This window comes from Seriola lalandi, unplaced genomic scaffold, assembly GCF_002814215.2.
Source record: "Seriola lalandi dorsalis isolate HSWRI2012SDOR001 ecotype SW California unplaced genomic scaffold, Sedor1 jcf7180002054971, whole genome shotgun sequence".
NCBI lineage: Eukaryota > Metazoa > Chordata > Actinopteri > Carangiformes > Carangidae > Seriola > Seriola lalandi.
Genome location: NW_019525522.1, coordinates 40,702 through 57,876, shown reverse-complemented (window position 1 = coordinate 57,876; position 17,175 = coordinate 40,702). Strand labels below are relative to the sequence as shown.

General features: G+C 38.8%; 1 protein-coding gene across 1 annotated transcript in view; it reads right to left on the bottom strand.

The window, feature by feature from the left end:
* Positions 1-7,409: 7,409 nt before the first annotated feature.
* Positions 7,410-17,175, bottom strand: part of fmr1 (fragile X messenger ribonucleoprotein 1) — an 11,502-nt gene continuing 1,736 nt past the window's right edge. Inside the window, exons 2-15 of the mRNA XM_023395894.2 lie at positions 15,725-15,777; positions 15,522-15,615; positions 15,199-15,270; positions 14,285-14,433; positions 13,412-13,505; positions 13,062-13,178; positions 12,671-12,841; positions 12,367-12,445; positions 12,112-12,239; positions 11,798-11,884; positions 10,719-10,965; positions 10,037-10,237; positions 9,016-9,095; positions 7,410-8,346 (exon numbers count right to left, since the gene is read on the bottom strand). Coding sequence (XP_023251662.1) covers positions 8,146-8,346; positions 9,016-9,095; positions 10,037-10,237; positions 10,719-10,965; positions 11,798-11,884; positions 12,112-12,239; positions 12,367-12,445; positions 12,671-12,841; positions 13,062-13,178; positions 13,412-13,505; positions 14,285-14,433; positions 15,199-15,270; positions 15,522-15,615; positions 15,725-15,777 — 1,773 coding nt within the window. The 3' untranslated portion in view covers positions 7,410-8,145. The remainder of the gene's footprint in view (positions 8,347-9,015; positions 9,096-10,036; positions 10,238-10,718; positions 10,966-11,797; positions 11,885-12,111; positions 12,240-12,366; positions 12,446-12,670; positions 12,842-13,061; positions 13,179-13,411; positions 13,506-14,284; positions 14,434-15,198; positions 15,271-15,521; positions 15,616-15,724; positions 15,778-17,175) is intronic.

Here is a 17,175-nt window from a genome sequence, read left to right as displayed (position 1 = left end):
TGAACAATGTCATAGCACCTGTTCATTAAACGAGTTAACAGAATATAAACATTTAAACATTTCACATAAGTAACAGTAATTTGCTTAATTAAAGAACCATTACTCTTAAAGTTTTCAAAGTTTTGGTAGTGTCATTCAACTTTGGACTACCTAATCGCTTGTTGTAGTACTGTTCTAATGTGCTGAGGACAGAGGATTGCATTGAGGACAGTGTCACACCAAAACAACAAACTAAGATAGAAGTGCACGTTGCATCTTAAAAAAAGTACATCTGCAAAACTTAGACGTCCTCAGCAGTGGTCTTCATTGTGCCATTTGGGATCCCTGTGAGTTATTTGTAGTCGGTACCCTGTATGTCACTTTGCATTGGCAGGATGAATCAAAATGTACACAAACTGATTGTGGAAAGAAAATGTAAGCATGCTGTTCCTTGTCTTATACTTTGTTTTGGGATCCCAAATGGTTCACACTTAGCTCCTAGTCACACCTAGTTCTAGGGAAATTTTTCCTGTACAAATTTCTATATGAACACATTTTCAGTGTTTTCCAGAGGCTAGATACAAGACCATGGCGCAACATGTCCTGTTTTTCTGCCATGATCTCAACTATACTCATCATATGTCAGGCCACTGGAAAACAGCAGGATTGGATAACAATGTCACGACCGGTCAGATATAGGAGACTCTGAAGTGAAATCTCCATTGTAGAAATGCTTCCTTAGCACCAATTCTTCAATGACCCCAAATGACAGTCCTCCTGCATTTTTTTTTTAATTTACACTTTAGTACAAGCCCTGGCCTAGCATTATGATTTGTTAGTAATGCCCCTAAAAAAATAAAACCAACGTTAAAAAAAAAGTCTAATTTACACGCTAAACCTGGTGTTTGGAGGCACAAATTAAAATACACCAACAAGCAGGTTGAAGCCACAGATGCAAATTGTCACCAATGTGACACAACAGAGTAGATGTGAAGGTAAGAGCTTTGCAGATTCTTTAGTCCCAACACCTTCCACATGCATCAAACTTGCATGTGGCTGTTTTTGTTAGTTCAGGGTGAACTGACTTTTGGGAGACAAGTCTCACCATCAGCACCTTCCTGGTTTAACCTTATCAAAATTTTACACCAGCCAAAAAGAAATAAACTATACAAACTTAAGAAGTCTAAAATCAATGTTGTTAACCGTCACTGTGGTGTCTGAAAAAAGAAGCTGGATTAAAATAATTTGGGTCTCTATATATGAAGTCCAGGGACCAATGTACAAGACACATTCATCAAAAGGGAAAATCCACCATAAAGCATTATTCACATACTTCAGGTACTGTAGGAGGCAACCCTTTTCCAAAGCTACACTGTGGTACATGCTAAAAGGTTCACCACTATGTGCTTTCATTACAAGGTTTGGAGAACAGTTACATTTTGGAAAATACAGAGTTTAATGACAAAATTGATACCACTCATGTCTGTGCGTACCGAGGAGGCAGGGGACAGTTTGCATAGCTTAGCATAAAGACTGGAAACAAGGGAAAACAGCAAGCCTGGCTCCATTCAAAAACTGCACCTGCATGCACCTTTAAAGGTCACTACTGGACTAGCTGTATCTCATTTGTTGAATTGGCACATGAACAAAAATGTAAAAACAACAAATTGTGATTTTACACCGACTTGCGTGCTGGAACTATAACTATTTACATTGCTGTTAGTGTTGGAATGACCACACAAAATATGTGTTACCTGGTTTGAGAGATGCTGATGGGATGGGATTTCAGAACTATGGAGAGAGGCAGACTAGCTGTTTCTCCTTGCTTCAAGTCTTTAAGCTAAGTGAAGCTAACTGTCTCTGACTGTAGCTGTACACACAGTGTACTTTTTCTGCATCTTACAATCCTCCTCAAAGGTGATTGTAAACAACAATTTCGCAAACCTTCATCTGCCAAGAAAGACTGAGATGTGGTTGAAAGACCTTGAAAAACCAAATAAATATACCCATGTTTTTAATATCAAATACTCAACCCCTGTGGCCTTGAAATATGATCTTTAAAAGTTGCTACTTTCAGTCGATTACAATGGAACCCAACACTGATTCGTTTTCACAGCAGGAAAAACAAAAGCGTCCACATGCTTGAGCACGAGATTGAGGTCGGACCGCGGAGAAGAGGATTATGTTGGAAGAATGGGGTTGTGAAATTTCTATGGGCATTGTGAAGTATTATTATTACAATTCATTATAGCTGCTGTTCTCAATGAAGGCCGAAACAACCCATTTAAATTATCAACCAAATCGACAGATGTAATTAATAATATATTATGGATAAAGTATCACTCCAAGCTTTAATGAACATAGTGGATATATTTCATTGCTGTGCTGGTAACCCCTACTGTTACCATGCCAACCAAGTCAGTCTTATGCAATGCCACTGAATGAACTTTACATTGTAAAGTGCTGTTCCGCTCAAAATTGAAATACAATAATTATATCAGTCAAAATTCCGTTCAGGGTTTCCATTTATAAACTCAGTTCTAGGGTGGATTTTCCCTCTTAATTAAAAAAAAAAAAAACAAAAAAAAAAACAAACTCACCATCTTTCTGTAATGTAACCTTATTTTTCAAGTTCTGCAGTACTATAGACATTTCATTATTAATGACAGCTTTGTGTGACTCGACCCTGCTATTTTTTTTCACACATCATTAAGTTTATTATCAAGAGCTCTAGCATTTAACTGATATTAAACAGCAAAAAAGAAAATATCAGGATAAGTGCACATTTGAAACAATAGTACAAATCTTTTCTCAGACAAATAATGACATCATTATATACAGTATGCCACCCTCCCTTCTTTTTTCCATCATGTTTTTTTTTTTTTTGTTTTTTTTTTTTTTTTTTTTTACAATACAAAGCAACTCCATACTGTTGATGCTCTATTGACAATATAGAGGTGACTTTCACTTGAGCTGTTTGTCGATGCACTGCAGAGAATGCTTACTGGGTAAAAATGGCTGCAGTGTGAACACCAAGTAAAAGCAAAAGTCCTAACAGATTAGTGATAGAGAAACTGACACCAATAATACGTTTGAAAAAGGAAAATTAACTTCTAAGAAAAAAAAAAAGAAAAAAAAAAGCCTGTGTTTCATGACTCATGTTTCAACTGTTTCTGGAGACATTTTCTAAAAGGTAAAAGTTTCCCATGTGTCACTGACTAAGCTGGTGGTTGTCAGAAGAAGTTACTCATCAGTGGGGACTCCACGACTCCAGACAGCCTTAGGTCAAGGAGAAAAATGAGACAAAGTAACACTGATTAAAAAACTAATGTCTTCTTTTTTTCTTTTTCTTTTTTTTTTTTTTAACGTGTTCAAAGCTACTGAATGTCTCCAAAATCCATAATAAAAGATGTGCATGCATCGCAAGACTAGGAAGGTTCACTGATCTCTGGTTTAGAAAAGACCTGGCTCAACCTCTGAAATCTTTTCAGTTCCTTTCATTACTTCAGTTACTTTCCAGGGAGGAAAAAGAGATAGGGAATTAAGTTACACTGGGTCACACTATTTTGCTTAAATTTTAAAAAAAGGTGGTCTGCATGGAGAATGGCTGTCTTTGACTTTGAAACAGGGCCAAAGGTGCCAAAGTCGCCACTCAAGGTCATGAACTGGTCTACAAAAGTTACTGAATCCATTTCACAGATCAATTGAACCAGGTCATAAGCTACAGGCTTATGTTTGTTGACTGTACAAGGATACAACACCTTCAGTGTTTAAAAGGGACCAGGTGGTAAAAGACGGCAGTTTCCCTGGTGAACCAAAAATCACCTCTACAATGAACACTCGCCCTTTGAGTTTAGAGGAAGCTCAGAAATGCTCAGCTTTGCCAGTGATGACCCAGAGAAAATGAATTATGTCACTTCAGAAAACAGCGATCTTTACCCATCTGGTCGGTCTCAGTGTCTCCTCATCATCCCTGATTTACATGTCTAGGTTGTGATACTAGCCACAATTAAAGGCACATGTCACACAAAATATGGTAAGGTTTCTCTGAGCATTCACAGCTTTCTAACACGAAAGATATTTTTCTTTTTTTTTTTTTTTTCAAACGATGAAACGGTGTGTTACAAATAAATCTCACAGACTCTTTTTGAATGGAGCCCTGTATCTGTTTTATATCTGACTGGTTAAAAGTGGATTCAACCTACTGTAAGGTAATTTTACGCTAGGCTAATTAATAAGACTCTTAATGAAAGCAGTTTGTTAAAAGGATAGTTTGACATTTTGGGAAACTAACAAGAGTTAGATTAAGGATTGTCATGACTCTCGTGTCTGTCTATACAGTATCAAGCTAGAGATAGTAGCCAGTTAGCTTAGCAGGAAAACTGGAAGCTGCTAACCAAGAAGCCACTGCGCCACGCTAAGAAATAATTCCAGCATGAAAACCTCAAATCTTTGTTTTAACATTTTGTTTTTTGTACAAAATTAACAAACAACATACATCATGTTCATTAGTGAGCTTTAAAGGTGCTAGCTACATTTTGTTAGCTTTGGACAAATGCAGGCTAGGTGTTTCCAGCCTTTAGCTAAGTTAAGCTAATCACCTGCTGGTTCTAGCCCCATATTTTGCAGATGAGAGCGGTTTGAACCCTGTCATCTAACTCTCAACAAGAGGGCGGTTATTGTTCAAAAATGTCACATTATTCCTTTAAGGGCACAACAAAGAGGGAAGCTAAATTTGCATTTCTAGATTATTCCTGAACGATTCTTAGGAACAACAGGATGAATAGATTTAACCTGTAAAGTACTCGATTCCACAACATAAGCACATAGCAACACCAAAGTGAAAAAGTACTGTGCTAGTCCCAGTCTACAGCCGGATACTTAATTTGTTAGTTACGAATTACAGTAATTTGATGTAATACTGTTATTTTTATGAAATGTCAATAAAACTAGGAATACACAGAGAAACCTTGAAAAACTTTTTTTTGTTTTGTTTTTTTGCTTTGCTTTTTGTTTTACAGTGACTTTCTCACATTTCAACAGTTTTTTCAAAAAAATATCCAAACAAATGTTATTATGAATCTCTTTTCCAATCGTAAATCCACAAATACTTTCTACACTAGCCCATCTACGTTACTGCAGTCAGTTTGAATTCAGGATACAATTTGGGTCAACTCAGAAAGTATATTATCAGTAAAGGCCTTCATGCCACCTAAATTGTATTTACTTTGATGATGATGATGATAATAATGCCACTAAGGATCTTTCCATGCAGAATATTTATGAAGTCAGTATCTCGCTGAGGTGTCAACCGAACAGCAGGCTGGAGCACTTCAAGGTGAGAGCTTGAAGTCAACACATGTTGTTTGTTTTGTCTCGTGTTCCTTTGATGTCTGAAAACCTGCACTGGTTAGAAAAGTCGCTTTCAGCTATTTGATGACACGATTGTCTAGTCCTCTTGTTGTTTATGTCTATGTCAGTGAGTCACAGAGCTCTGGCACGAGGCAGACAAGTAAAGAGCAAGATTAAAAGACTGGTCGTTGTCTGGGACAAAATGCTTTACCAGAATCTGTCTACGTCATCTTATACCATTTGGTCTCCCCAAAATAATTCTAAGAAATGCATACAGAATGAAGCATCCATGTAAGAAACACCCACGTACACGATGTCCTAAACACAGAAGAAAGAACTAGTAGCGGTGTTACACTGGGTTTAAGCAGACAGTATAAAAACTTTTGATTAATTCAGCGTAGCCAGGTGCTTTTTAGAATGGGCCAAATTCACAGAAATGGAGGAGCATAAATTCAAGGCACAAAGATTTTTTAAAAAGACTCATTATGAGCCACAGGAATGGCAGGAAAATGATGGGCCGCAGCTCCATGACTGTGATGAACTTGGATTTAACCGGACTTATGGATGAAAACCTTACTTCTGCAAACTTTCTTTCATACTTGAGCTTAGAGTGGTGTCACTAAACTTTAACTTAGTCAGGTGACATACACAGTCCCACTATTTAAAAGCAGGAAGTGGAGGAATGCAATTTATCAGTAGCAAAAAAAAGACCTGATTATTGTCGTTTCATAAAGATGACAAGCACATAATGATTAAACAGTGTAAAGGATTTGTTGTACCTGAAAGAAATTTGTTGGGATTTAGGTTAGAATTCAGACTCTCTCTTCCACTGTGCCATTTACAGCATGTAGCTAACAGAATAACAAAAAATCTGATTAATATAAAAAATATCAAATTAAGAGAGATGGGCCAAGGATAAATTGGAAAAACAGGAAGAATAAAACTTAAACCAAACTTTAATTTTTTTCAAGGGATAACTCATCAATAGCTTGTTTCCTCTGCAGTATTACTGACTGTGAAACTAAAAAGTTTAAGACAAAGGTTTTCATAAATTAAAGAAAAGCTCATGTGATCAGGTGATAAATCCTACATTTAGGAAGGAGTTTGAAATTCACTGTTGCTACTGTAGGTGTGTGTTGGCCTGATCATGTGACCAGCTCACCTGACAGGTAAAGGATTCATTTTAAATGGACAACAGTTCATCACATTTTGCAACCTGCTGAAGACTCTTGTGCCAGAAACACACCGCCTGCGTTGCGTTTGTGTTGCGGCTAGTGCTCAACTGTTGTAGAGAAGCAAACGTGTTCACACGGGCTGTGTCGCTCTTACTGCCAGCTCAGTCTCTCTACGTGGAGTTTGCAGGTTACGCTTCCTTTTCATTATAAATTTAATTGATTTATTTCTAACAGAACACTAGAATACCACTGCCTCCACATGCAGCTGCTAAAATGGTTAAAAAACATATTCATATTTTTTCATGTGTGATATTCAGCCTAGACAAAGACAACTATAGTGGAAGGCGTCAGTTTTATGTTATGTTGCTGGTAAGATGTCAATATGACATCAACAGGTCTTTTCTCTGTCTAATTTTGCACCTGAATAATCACACCTGAAAAATATGCGAGATTCCGAATCTCTAGATCAAGTGACGCAACGGCGAGGTGTGAGACGTGTGATGCAGGCAGTGTGTCCGCTCTAACCCGTAACATGGCTGCCGAAATGAAAACCATGACGTTCTGCAGCCGCCACACACACGCAACTCATCCAGTGTGTTCCTGGCCTTAGAGGTTGGTATCCTGTCTCCCTTTGCTTCAGTAAAAGCTAGTTTAAACAGTGTATTTGCATCAAAGTGCCTCAGATTTATGTTTCTCCATCGTTACATCCTGTACTTTCATGCTTGGTCCAACAGTCAAAAAGAATGAGGGATTTTTACATCTTGTAGGCAACAGGAAACAACACAACTTCAATAATGAGACTGGTAAATCATTCACTGCTGGGTGAATCCTAAGTGCCCGGCTGTGCGTGTTTCCCATATGTAGAAATTATTTTGGTGACACCAAAATACATCTCAAAAAAGGTTTTGGATTTTGCAGTTTATTAATTATCTCTGGAAATGTACCTGAAAGAGGCTAAATGACTTTCTCAATCAGTGTAGTTACATTATAAATGCATGACTCCCAGATGCCACCTCTTAAAATTGTGTGCTGATAAATCATCTCTACAATTCCCCATTTTTCAGTAAAATTAATCTAAGATGTTAAGGGAAGAAACACACATTTCATTCTGCCGTGTGAAGTGGCAGGTGGTAATTCCTCATTTCTTCTTTGACTTTTTTCTCACATGAGCAATTTCAGGGCAGTGGCAAAAAATTTAATCATCCAATTTGGCTGATTAAAAAAAAAAAAAAAACCCAAATATTTGCTGTTGATGTGGAGGGAGTATGTTTGGGGTTAATGCCTCTGTGAGAGATGAGCTTTAGTCAAATCCCTCTTCTTCTTTTCCTTTTGTCCAAAAAAGTATGGATTATTTTATTTGTCACTCCACAGAAGAACCCAAGTTACCATACCAGTCAAGAAGAGACCAGACCAGGACACTCAAAGACCAGACCAGACCTCAACAGAGCAGACCAGAAGACGCCAAATGGCCTCTGGTCTACGACTTCACTACGGGAACCTTCCATGCTGAAGAAATATGTGTATTCATGTGTTTGACAAAGATAGAGAAAGAAAAAGTGAGAGAGACTGAGACTCTGCAATGGTTTATGACCAGTTGCCTGTGTGTGTGTCTAAGTGAGAAGGTCCTCCAGTGGTGTATCTACGACACTCCGTTCACCAGCGGAGGAGCGTCCTGTTTGTCCTTCTTCATCCCTCGGTCTCTGATGGGTCTCTGATGATGATGACGGGACGGGCCCTCGCCACTGGCACCGACACCACCCTGCGAGGAGGAAGGCCCTCCTCCTCCTCGCCCCCCTGATGAGTGCTGCACGCTACGCTCGTTGTTACCGTCCACACGGATCTGTGGGAGAAGAGGAAACATGTACAGTTTGGTCCCACAGTGCACAGGTTCAAATGGAAGAGATTAATGTGTGTTTGCTGAGCCCTGTCCCCCTTAGTTACTCTGTCAAACTTTACATTTTCATTAAGATAACGTTGGCAGATTTGTAAACCACTTGAAAATCTTTTTTGAGACAATGGCTTCTTAATGTCACATGGAGGTAAACAAAAGGAGGCATCTCAGGACCCAGTGGTCTGGTCATAACGATCTGGCCATTGTCAGAGTTGCTTAGGTCTTTACATCTTTACACCTGCTCTTTTCTCCCACGTCCAACAGGTTGACCACAAGATCCAAGTGTTTGCTTACTGTCTGATATATCCCATATATTGACATGCACTGTAGTTAAGGCACAATCAACATTATTCGCTTCAGCTGTGAGTGTTCAGAATGTTTTGGCTCATCGGTGTAAACTTGTTTGTATTTTCAAATTGAATGTTTTTACTCTTAAAATTACAACAGAACAAGCTTCCATGATAAGAACTAACTGATGTATTTGGCAAATGTAATGAGACCTCAGATCACAAGTTTAGCTTGACTGAGAATCAAGGTTTCTGGGTGGGGTCTTAAAATGTCCATCCAGAGACAGCTTCACATAACTCGTTAGAGTTTGTAAGAGTGAGTGTGTTTTACCTGTAGGGTGTCTTCCTGCCCTCTTGTTTTGGGGTCTCTGACATGACGAGGTCTTGGCTCGCTCCACTGCATGTCGTCACCTAAACCCAGACAAAAAAAATCCTGAGTCTCAACTGACGGGTTTCATCCCTGTTTCTACCACTGGACAACAAGGGAAGAACTTGAATCAAAAACTATATATAATATATATATAATCACGGTCATGCAGCCAAAACCTTCACATGTTCCTACATGTCTGAAGTGAACAGGGCGTTGGCATGGTTACATTTATGAGCATCATAATTAGATTTATGTCAGGGAAGATTATTTTTATGCCTCTGTGCCAGTGACAGATGTGGCTGCAGGCATTATGTTTTTGGATTGTCCATCTGTTCGTCCCATTCTTGTGAACGTGACGTCTCAGTAACGCCTGAGGGAATTTCTTCAAATTTGGTACAAATGTTCACTTAGACTCAAGGATGAGCTGATTAGAATTTGGTGGTCAAAGGTCAAGGTCACTGTGACCTCACAAAACATGTTTTTGGCTTTAATTCAACCATTCACTGACTAATTAACAGCAACTGGACTGGTTGGTGGAGGCAGACAACTGTGAGGCAGTAATTCTTGTTTCTATAAAAACATGGATCTCCTTGAATAGAAAACACTCATAATGAGAATTCATTAGCGAAGAGAGTCCGCAGAGATCTCATTATTTGATTCACATCTATTCTTCAGGATATGATGTGATGAAATGCATCTCAAACTTATTTATTTCCATTCACAACACCAATTTACCTTTCTTTTTTCTCTTCTTTTTATACCACTTCAATTAAGATAATGTCCAGTCATTATCTTCAAAATTTGCTTTATGTCCAGTCAAATGGTGGAAAAATAATAGGTAAACAGTTGTAACTGATTAAGAAAAAGTTTATCAGGCTTTTCCAATGGAAATATCTTACTTGTCTCAATAAACTCCCCAAAATACCTGCTGAGGACACTGCTACAAAAAGATCAATGACAGCCAATGATAATTACCACCCACCTTTATACCCTCCTCCTCCTCTTCCTCTCCCGCCTCGTCCCCTCGGTCCTCCGCCGCCTGCTCTCTTCCTCCCATCTGTTCGTCTGGGCAGGGTTCCGCCTCCTGTCATCAGCTCCTCGGTGGGGGCCAGCGACCAATCGCTGAGTTCGTCTCTGTGGTCTGACTCAGTCTCTGAAGCGTTGGATGCCTCTGAGTTGGTGCCTGGGGGACAGAGTACACAAGTCAAACCTTATTAAACTGCCTCAGAAAAAGACAGCATGTTATTTACCTTTGATTAATTGTTTAGTTTTATTATAATGTCGTCGCCTGGGACTCTTCATTCAGCAGTTGTACCAGCTGTATCTTTCGTGTACTTCCCATTAAAATGTCAGAAATCTAAACATTTATTTTACCCTGAAATGGGTAATTCCACTCATCAAATACAGCTGAGAATAACCCCAGTCTATGCCAGAGATTCAGCTCCTTTGCTTAGTCATTGTGCCTTTCACATCCAAACCTGTGAGAGCACTTAGAGCTCACTGTAGGAGGCAAACACTTGAACATGAGATGAGTATTTTATATTCAGGTGCTTCAGTTTCCCTTGTATGTGTACAAGCACAGTATTTAAGATGCTATGGTTATTATTGATTATTATAATTATTAATTAATTTGTTTGTAAGGATGTAGTCATTTTTTATCATACCTGAGGCGAAAGCTGCACCTCCTCCTCTTCGCCCTCGTCCACCTCTTCCTCCTCCTCCTGTGTACGGCTTTCCTCCTCCTCCACCTCCTCCTGCTCCTCTGCCCATACCCAGCCCCATGCCATTATCGAACACGTAGGTTTTGTCTTTAGGGTTTCGAGGTCCTGTTCCTCCTCCTCCGCCTCCTCCTCCTATCTGTCTCAGCTGCTCGTCAATCTGAAGACGCTCCAGACGTAGCTGATCCACCTCCTGTGGACATGGACGATTGGAAAAAATCAAAACGTATGTTTATCCTGGTTTAGATCATATTTGGACCCTTGTACACCCTTGTATATATCTCATATTATTCAGGTCTCTGGTTGCCTGCATTGATAGACTCTGATCACCAGTAAAGCAAAAATGGGAAACGGCAAAAATGTATCCTCTATATTACAGTATTCATGGCTTTTCCTTTTACCTCCATGTATATATATTTATGCTTTATTGACCAACAAATTAGGATTAAAGAGGCGTATTCAGGTTTTCCATAGCCGAAATAAGCGCTTATCCAATTTCTTGAAAGCAGGATATAATATTTACAACCATAAACCACAAAGTCCAAAAACCCAGCATCTAAATCTAATCATACTAAAGCTCATGTAAATATATGTGTATGTATCATATCAGAATATTTTACAGCTGCATAAACATTTTTGGCCACTTGGGTGCAGCACCAACAAGGTGTAAAAATCTGATCCATTCATCTACATTTTTAGAAAAATATTAAAGTGCAGAAAATAAAAAACTGCAGCTTTAAATTATGGCACATTTGCAATTATTTGTGTTGATATGCTAATAATTGACTATTAAAGTTATAACCACTTACTAAGCGAAATGAGTAATATGAGAAACCACAAACCACCATTCATGACATGTTAAGTCACTTTAACTATAACACTGTATACAAATATATTGTGAATATTGTATTTATGTAATTTTGAGCATTATGCTGATAGTTTTATTTCGTTGTTTAATAGCAGAGGCTGGCTAAAAATTAAAACACCTCGTGCAGGATGTTGTTACAACTAGTGGTTCCACAAACCTTAAGGTAGTTGAGATGGTAGTCCAGCAGTACTGTAGCATTGGAGATGCTTTCCTTGGTCCCCACAAATACAAATGGCACCATGCCCTGTGAGAGAGGCGTAGAGCATGAAACAGAGTGATTAGATAACATCACTAGTTCAGTTATATCTATTATTGGAGTTAGGTCTTACCATTAAAATTAACCTCTTTTATGATTTCTTAACAACATGATGCTTTCACCAAATAACATCATGTAGGTTGTGTTGGTGTCACATAGCTCAGTGGGCAGAGTAAGTGATTTTAAGATTAATCAAATGTTTCTTTCCCACTGACCTCGTCTGCTGCTGCTGCTGCAGCTGCTGAGGGCTTTTTGTCGTTTTCAGGCTCAATACGAACCCGCACCACACCAGACTTATCAACAACTTCCTGGATCAGTTTACCGTTCTTGCCAATCACCTTCCCTGTAAGGGCACAAACATAATCAATCACAGTCTGCTGGGACTGAGGTTTAATTATCTGTCTAATCCTTAAATAAATTCAAGTTACCACATGAATAAGCTCACTGTCTCAGTTGAGTGATTTTCTCACCTACTAAGTTCCGGGGAACTTTGATGACATCTTCAGAGAACTCCAGGAAGCTCCTGGCCACGCGAACAGCATCCTGGTCCTTAGGGCAAACAACCACAGAGCAAATATATAATGTGTCACTTCATTAACTCACTCAGGTTTAACTTTAACATAAAAATATAAATAACATGAAGGGTAAAGGTCTCTACATACATAGTTTATACTAGTAAATCCAGAGACAACACAGGCCAGTGTGCATATCTATCAATGTGTCAGTTCATCAGTGATTGGGTGATGATCCTCAGTATCAGTCGAGCCCTCCTACCTCTCCATATATGTGAAAAGTGCACGTTTCTTCATCCAGGTCTATATTAGTGACTCCAGGGACTTTACGAGCTTGCTGGATGTTGGCCCCATGAGTCCCAATGGCAAGACCCATTAAATCATCCCGGACTGCAAACTGTTCATGAAACCGTGATGCCAGTTGTCTGGAACTCTATCGAAACACACAGACACACACACATAAAAACATTAATCAGTTCCACAACAGAGCAAACAGGAAGTATAGTCTTGATGACAAATCCTTTAAGAAATCTATAATAATTTTTAACTGCAATATTATTAAATTAAATGCACGTGAACACAGACACATATATTTGAAGTTGTAGATGTCCATAAGCATCATGCTTTTTGTGTGTGTTTGTGTAACTGTCTACCTCCAGTTGTCTGCTGGCCTCTTCGTTCCTCAGCATGAGAGACAGTTTGGTGCGGAGGCTCCTGAAGTGCATGTCACTCATCATGTTGGCCCGCTTCGTTGTGACCTCATTCACTGACTGTGAAAAACAATCAAGACCCATTTCACACACGGTATCTAAATGTGGAATGTGTTAGTGATGGAGGCCATTTACAAAAGGGGGTGTGATGTGATGTGATGTGATGTTGTAAGTAATACACATGGTGCCCCAGTCACACAAATTTGGATTATGTGCACAAAATGTAATTCAAGGGATAGACAGAAGACATTTGTCTCATGTTTTCAAAGAAGAAAAGCTTCAGTTTTATATACCAGTATGACAAGCTGCTTTTTCTCTGAGTCATAGATGACACTGAACGCTCCCACTGCCTTCTTAAAGTCTTTGTGTGCCGATTCCTTGGAACACCTGTCAAAACAGAGTTACACAAACTCATATCATGTTCATTCATGACACTAAATTATTCAGTGATCATTACTGATTACTTAGGGACAAGTGTGCACATAACTGCAATTCATCACAGATATGTGCTACCCTTATAATAAACCATAATTTAGTTTTTGTAGAGTGTAATACAAACATGTGCATGTGTAGCCCAATCACTGCCATTTATTATTAAAGGCTTATAAAATTTTGATGATTACAGGATTTAGACAATGAAAACCAACAACAATGTGGCTTACACCTTCTTAAGTTGTTGCTACATATTCGGGTGTCATATTAATGTTATACAACACTGCTCCTCTGTTGGTATTAACATTGTGCCACACATAAACACCCTGACATTGTGTTCCCCTGACACGTGTGGCTACAGATCAGCAGGCTCCATTTAAAATTTGTATGCTACAAGTAATATATTAACCCACATAGGCGTTGTAATTCAAAACTTTGAAAGTTTCTGATGCTTTACCTTCAACTTGCACAGTCAATACAGAGCATTAGCTGTTGGTGCAACAGTGATCATTGTCTGTATACTTGTCCACTCTGTAATAGTTCCATGATCAAGCGTTACTTCAAAGCAGATAATTAAAATTAAGAATTTTTAACTACTCAAGCTCCTTGAGTTTGTTCCTTGCATAAGACCAACGTTCACTTACAAATCCTGTTGGTATTTAACTTACAACCCCTGAGATGTATTTGGTGGACATAAAAGTATTTGTGTGTGCATGTCCATATAATGAGCTTACATCTGCCGTAGATCCTCGGGTACATCCAGTCTGATCTTGATGAAGGTGGTTTTTGTGGCTGGTTTATTTGGGTTGACTGGCCGTAACCTCTCCAGTGTCACTATCTCATTTAATGTAGCATCGCATGCAGCGTACTCTATTACATAGAACTGGATACAAGAGACAAACAAACATATTGTCAGAGTGATCCAGTTCTGCACAGTATAAAAGGCAAAATGTGCAACAGCGGGTTTGGAAAAAAAGTCTAGATCTTAACATAAAATATAATTATCTGTTTTAATTACCTAATTAATTAAAATTTTCTGGAAAAAATGTGGGTAAGAGAGAAAGTGAGAGAGAGACAGATGAAGAGACGTACAGATACAAAAAAGACAGTGGATGATATAAAGTGTAAAACCAGGACACAGACAAAAATGGGGAATAGAAGTAAAAGAAGAGCTCAGAGCCATAAGTCTGGCAGGTTAGCCTAAATTCAGTCTGCCAGCCACTTGTTCAATAACTGCAAACTCAACTAAACACCTACCATCAAAATAACTCTAGCCACCAGAGAAATGACTGTATACTTGAGCTCAGGATCTACGCAGAGCCACTTCAGGGCACTTGAAGAACATTTCTATGTTTTTAGTGTGTATTCTAAAACTCTTGGGCTTCGTAGGCCACTGAAATTGAGGATCAATGCAGGACTCAAAGAAAACAGGTCTGACATTAATGTGTCCAGCAGGGCAGTGTTAAGGCTGCATTTTAAGGAAAATGAAGTCACAACAGCAGTATGGCATAAATGATTATGAATAGATGAACCAGTGACATTGTTGCCATGCTGCTTGGTGATTAGTTCTGATTTGACTGATAGCTTCAGTCCTATATTGAACACAGAGTGATAATGAGCCTCAGAGCTAGTGTATCCTGAGCCCTACCTCTCCTTTGACCATGCGAACCTTGGCCAACCACCATCCACATGGCTCCTTGTCATTAGCCCTGGAATATACCTGGCAACACACACAGAAGATTAAAAGGAATCTGGCACAAAGGGTCAGGACAAGTCAATAAACAAACTTAATGCAGAGATCAACTGATATGTGCTTATTTTTTAAACCTTTTTGAGAACTTCTCCATTGAAAGTTGCCATACCCAAATGAATATTCCTTTGCACTCTAACTACACCAACTTTGTCATAAATCAGCCGTCTTTGGTGGCAAAATTTTTGTAAACAATTGTGAAGGTATTGAATCAGTCCCACCTCGACCTCATCACTCTCATTGATCTCCTTGCAGAACCCTGTTGGAGGAGGAAATCGCACATCCTGAAATGGGATCTGACGCTCTGGCTGCCAGCTAGGACAGAGGGACACAACATTAATGCAAATATTTGTGTGAATTTCATCATTGATAAAGGAAACACTTCACAGTATGTTATATTTTGTTGTGTATGTGCATAACTCACTTGTTTTCAAACGCTACAGTGACTGATCCTTCGTGAACATCCTTCACAAAGGCCTACAAGAATCAAAGTAGGGAATGACATATCAGAATAACCAGGACTTGATATACCTGTACTAATATCAATAGGAGCTTTACACTCAAGCATGTAAAAGGCCTGCAATTCAGCTACCCGAGCACAAAGACGTTAGTAACCAAACAGCCTAATTTTTTTTCTTTTTTTAGGCTCTGGGTTCAAGTCAGGTTTGAGTCTGTCTCTCTCTGGTTGTACACACAGTCTGCATCCATGTGTGTCAAGTACTGCAAGTAGGACATGCAATGCCTAGGAGGAAAAGAGAGAAATAGAGAGCCTAACCTAGCCTATGGGTAGTAGATGAAATGAAGCAAAAACTTCCAAAAGGAAAGCTTCTCAGAATCCCCAAAGACACAGGGAAAGCTGTTTAACTGTGCCAACTTTATGACCTCTTTGACCCATAATCATGCTGTAAACCTGTAAACGTAGCTCTTCACTGATTTATGACAGCTTGAACCGTCAGTTTTAGGAGCAAAGTTCTGAGGATGTAAGCTACGTTCATCCGGCCAAAATTGGGATGGATTCAAAGGCAAAGAAAAATTGCCAAGGCAGCGAATGTATCATGAGATAATATAGTGTCATGTGCAGGCACTTTTTAAATCAATCTATTCCTATTAATTAAATTTAATTAAATCTGGGTACTTTTCAGTAAAAACTGACAACTTTGACATTTATCCATGCAGTCCAGTGTCTTCCAGTTTCTCTAGTCAGAAATTACCACAGTGGTGATGATAAACTACCTACCTCCAAAACCTGTATGACTGTCCTCATCTTAAGAAAGTATTAGACCACTAATTGCCAAATGACTACATCTGATTTACTGCATGAATTAGTTGAAACAACTGTCAAATAATTTCTTCAGTATTATTGTCATTTTGCAGATGAATGCAGTCATGACAATTACTATGTTAATTAATGGCCACAGCAGATGAATCTTATTGTGATGCCAAAGAGACATAATTTTCAAGTAATGATCAATAGCTCATTTATCTCTAAAAGATCATTAAAAACAGCTTTCATAGTCGACCAAAACCCTCACAATCGTTCAACTAAAGCCTTCAGATTCAGAAATTGTTTATTTAAAAAACAAACCTATAAACAAGCATGTGATCTGCAATAAGCTGCAACCTATTTGGCTCGATTAAACCCAATACATGTACCAAATTTAGCTTGGTATTAGCATCCTGGACCCAGGCTGAAGTCCACTTTCATACAAAATTAAAGACTGTGCAGCACTGGTGTGGCTCTATGAGAAACACATCTCTGTCTCCTACAGCTCTATACACAAACTGAGGAATTTCGATAAACTGGGCGACTGATACTTGTTAGTAGATAGATTTAATCTCCATATCTAATGGTATAGTTGTATAGTCCAAGAACAG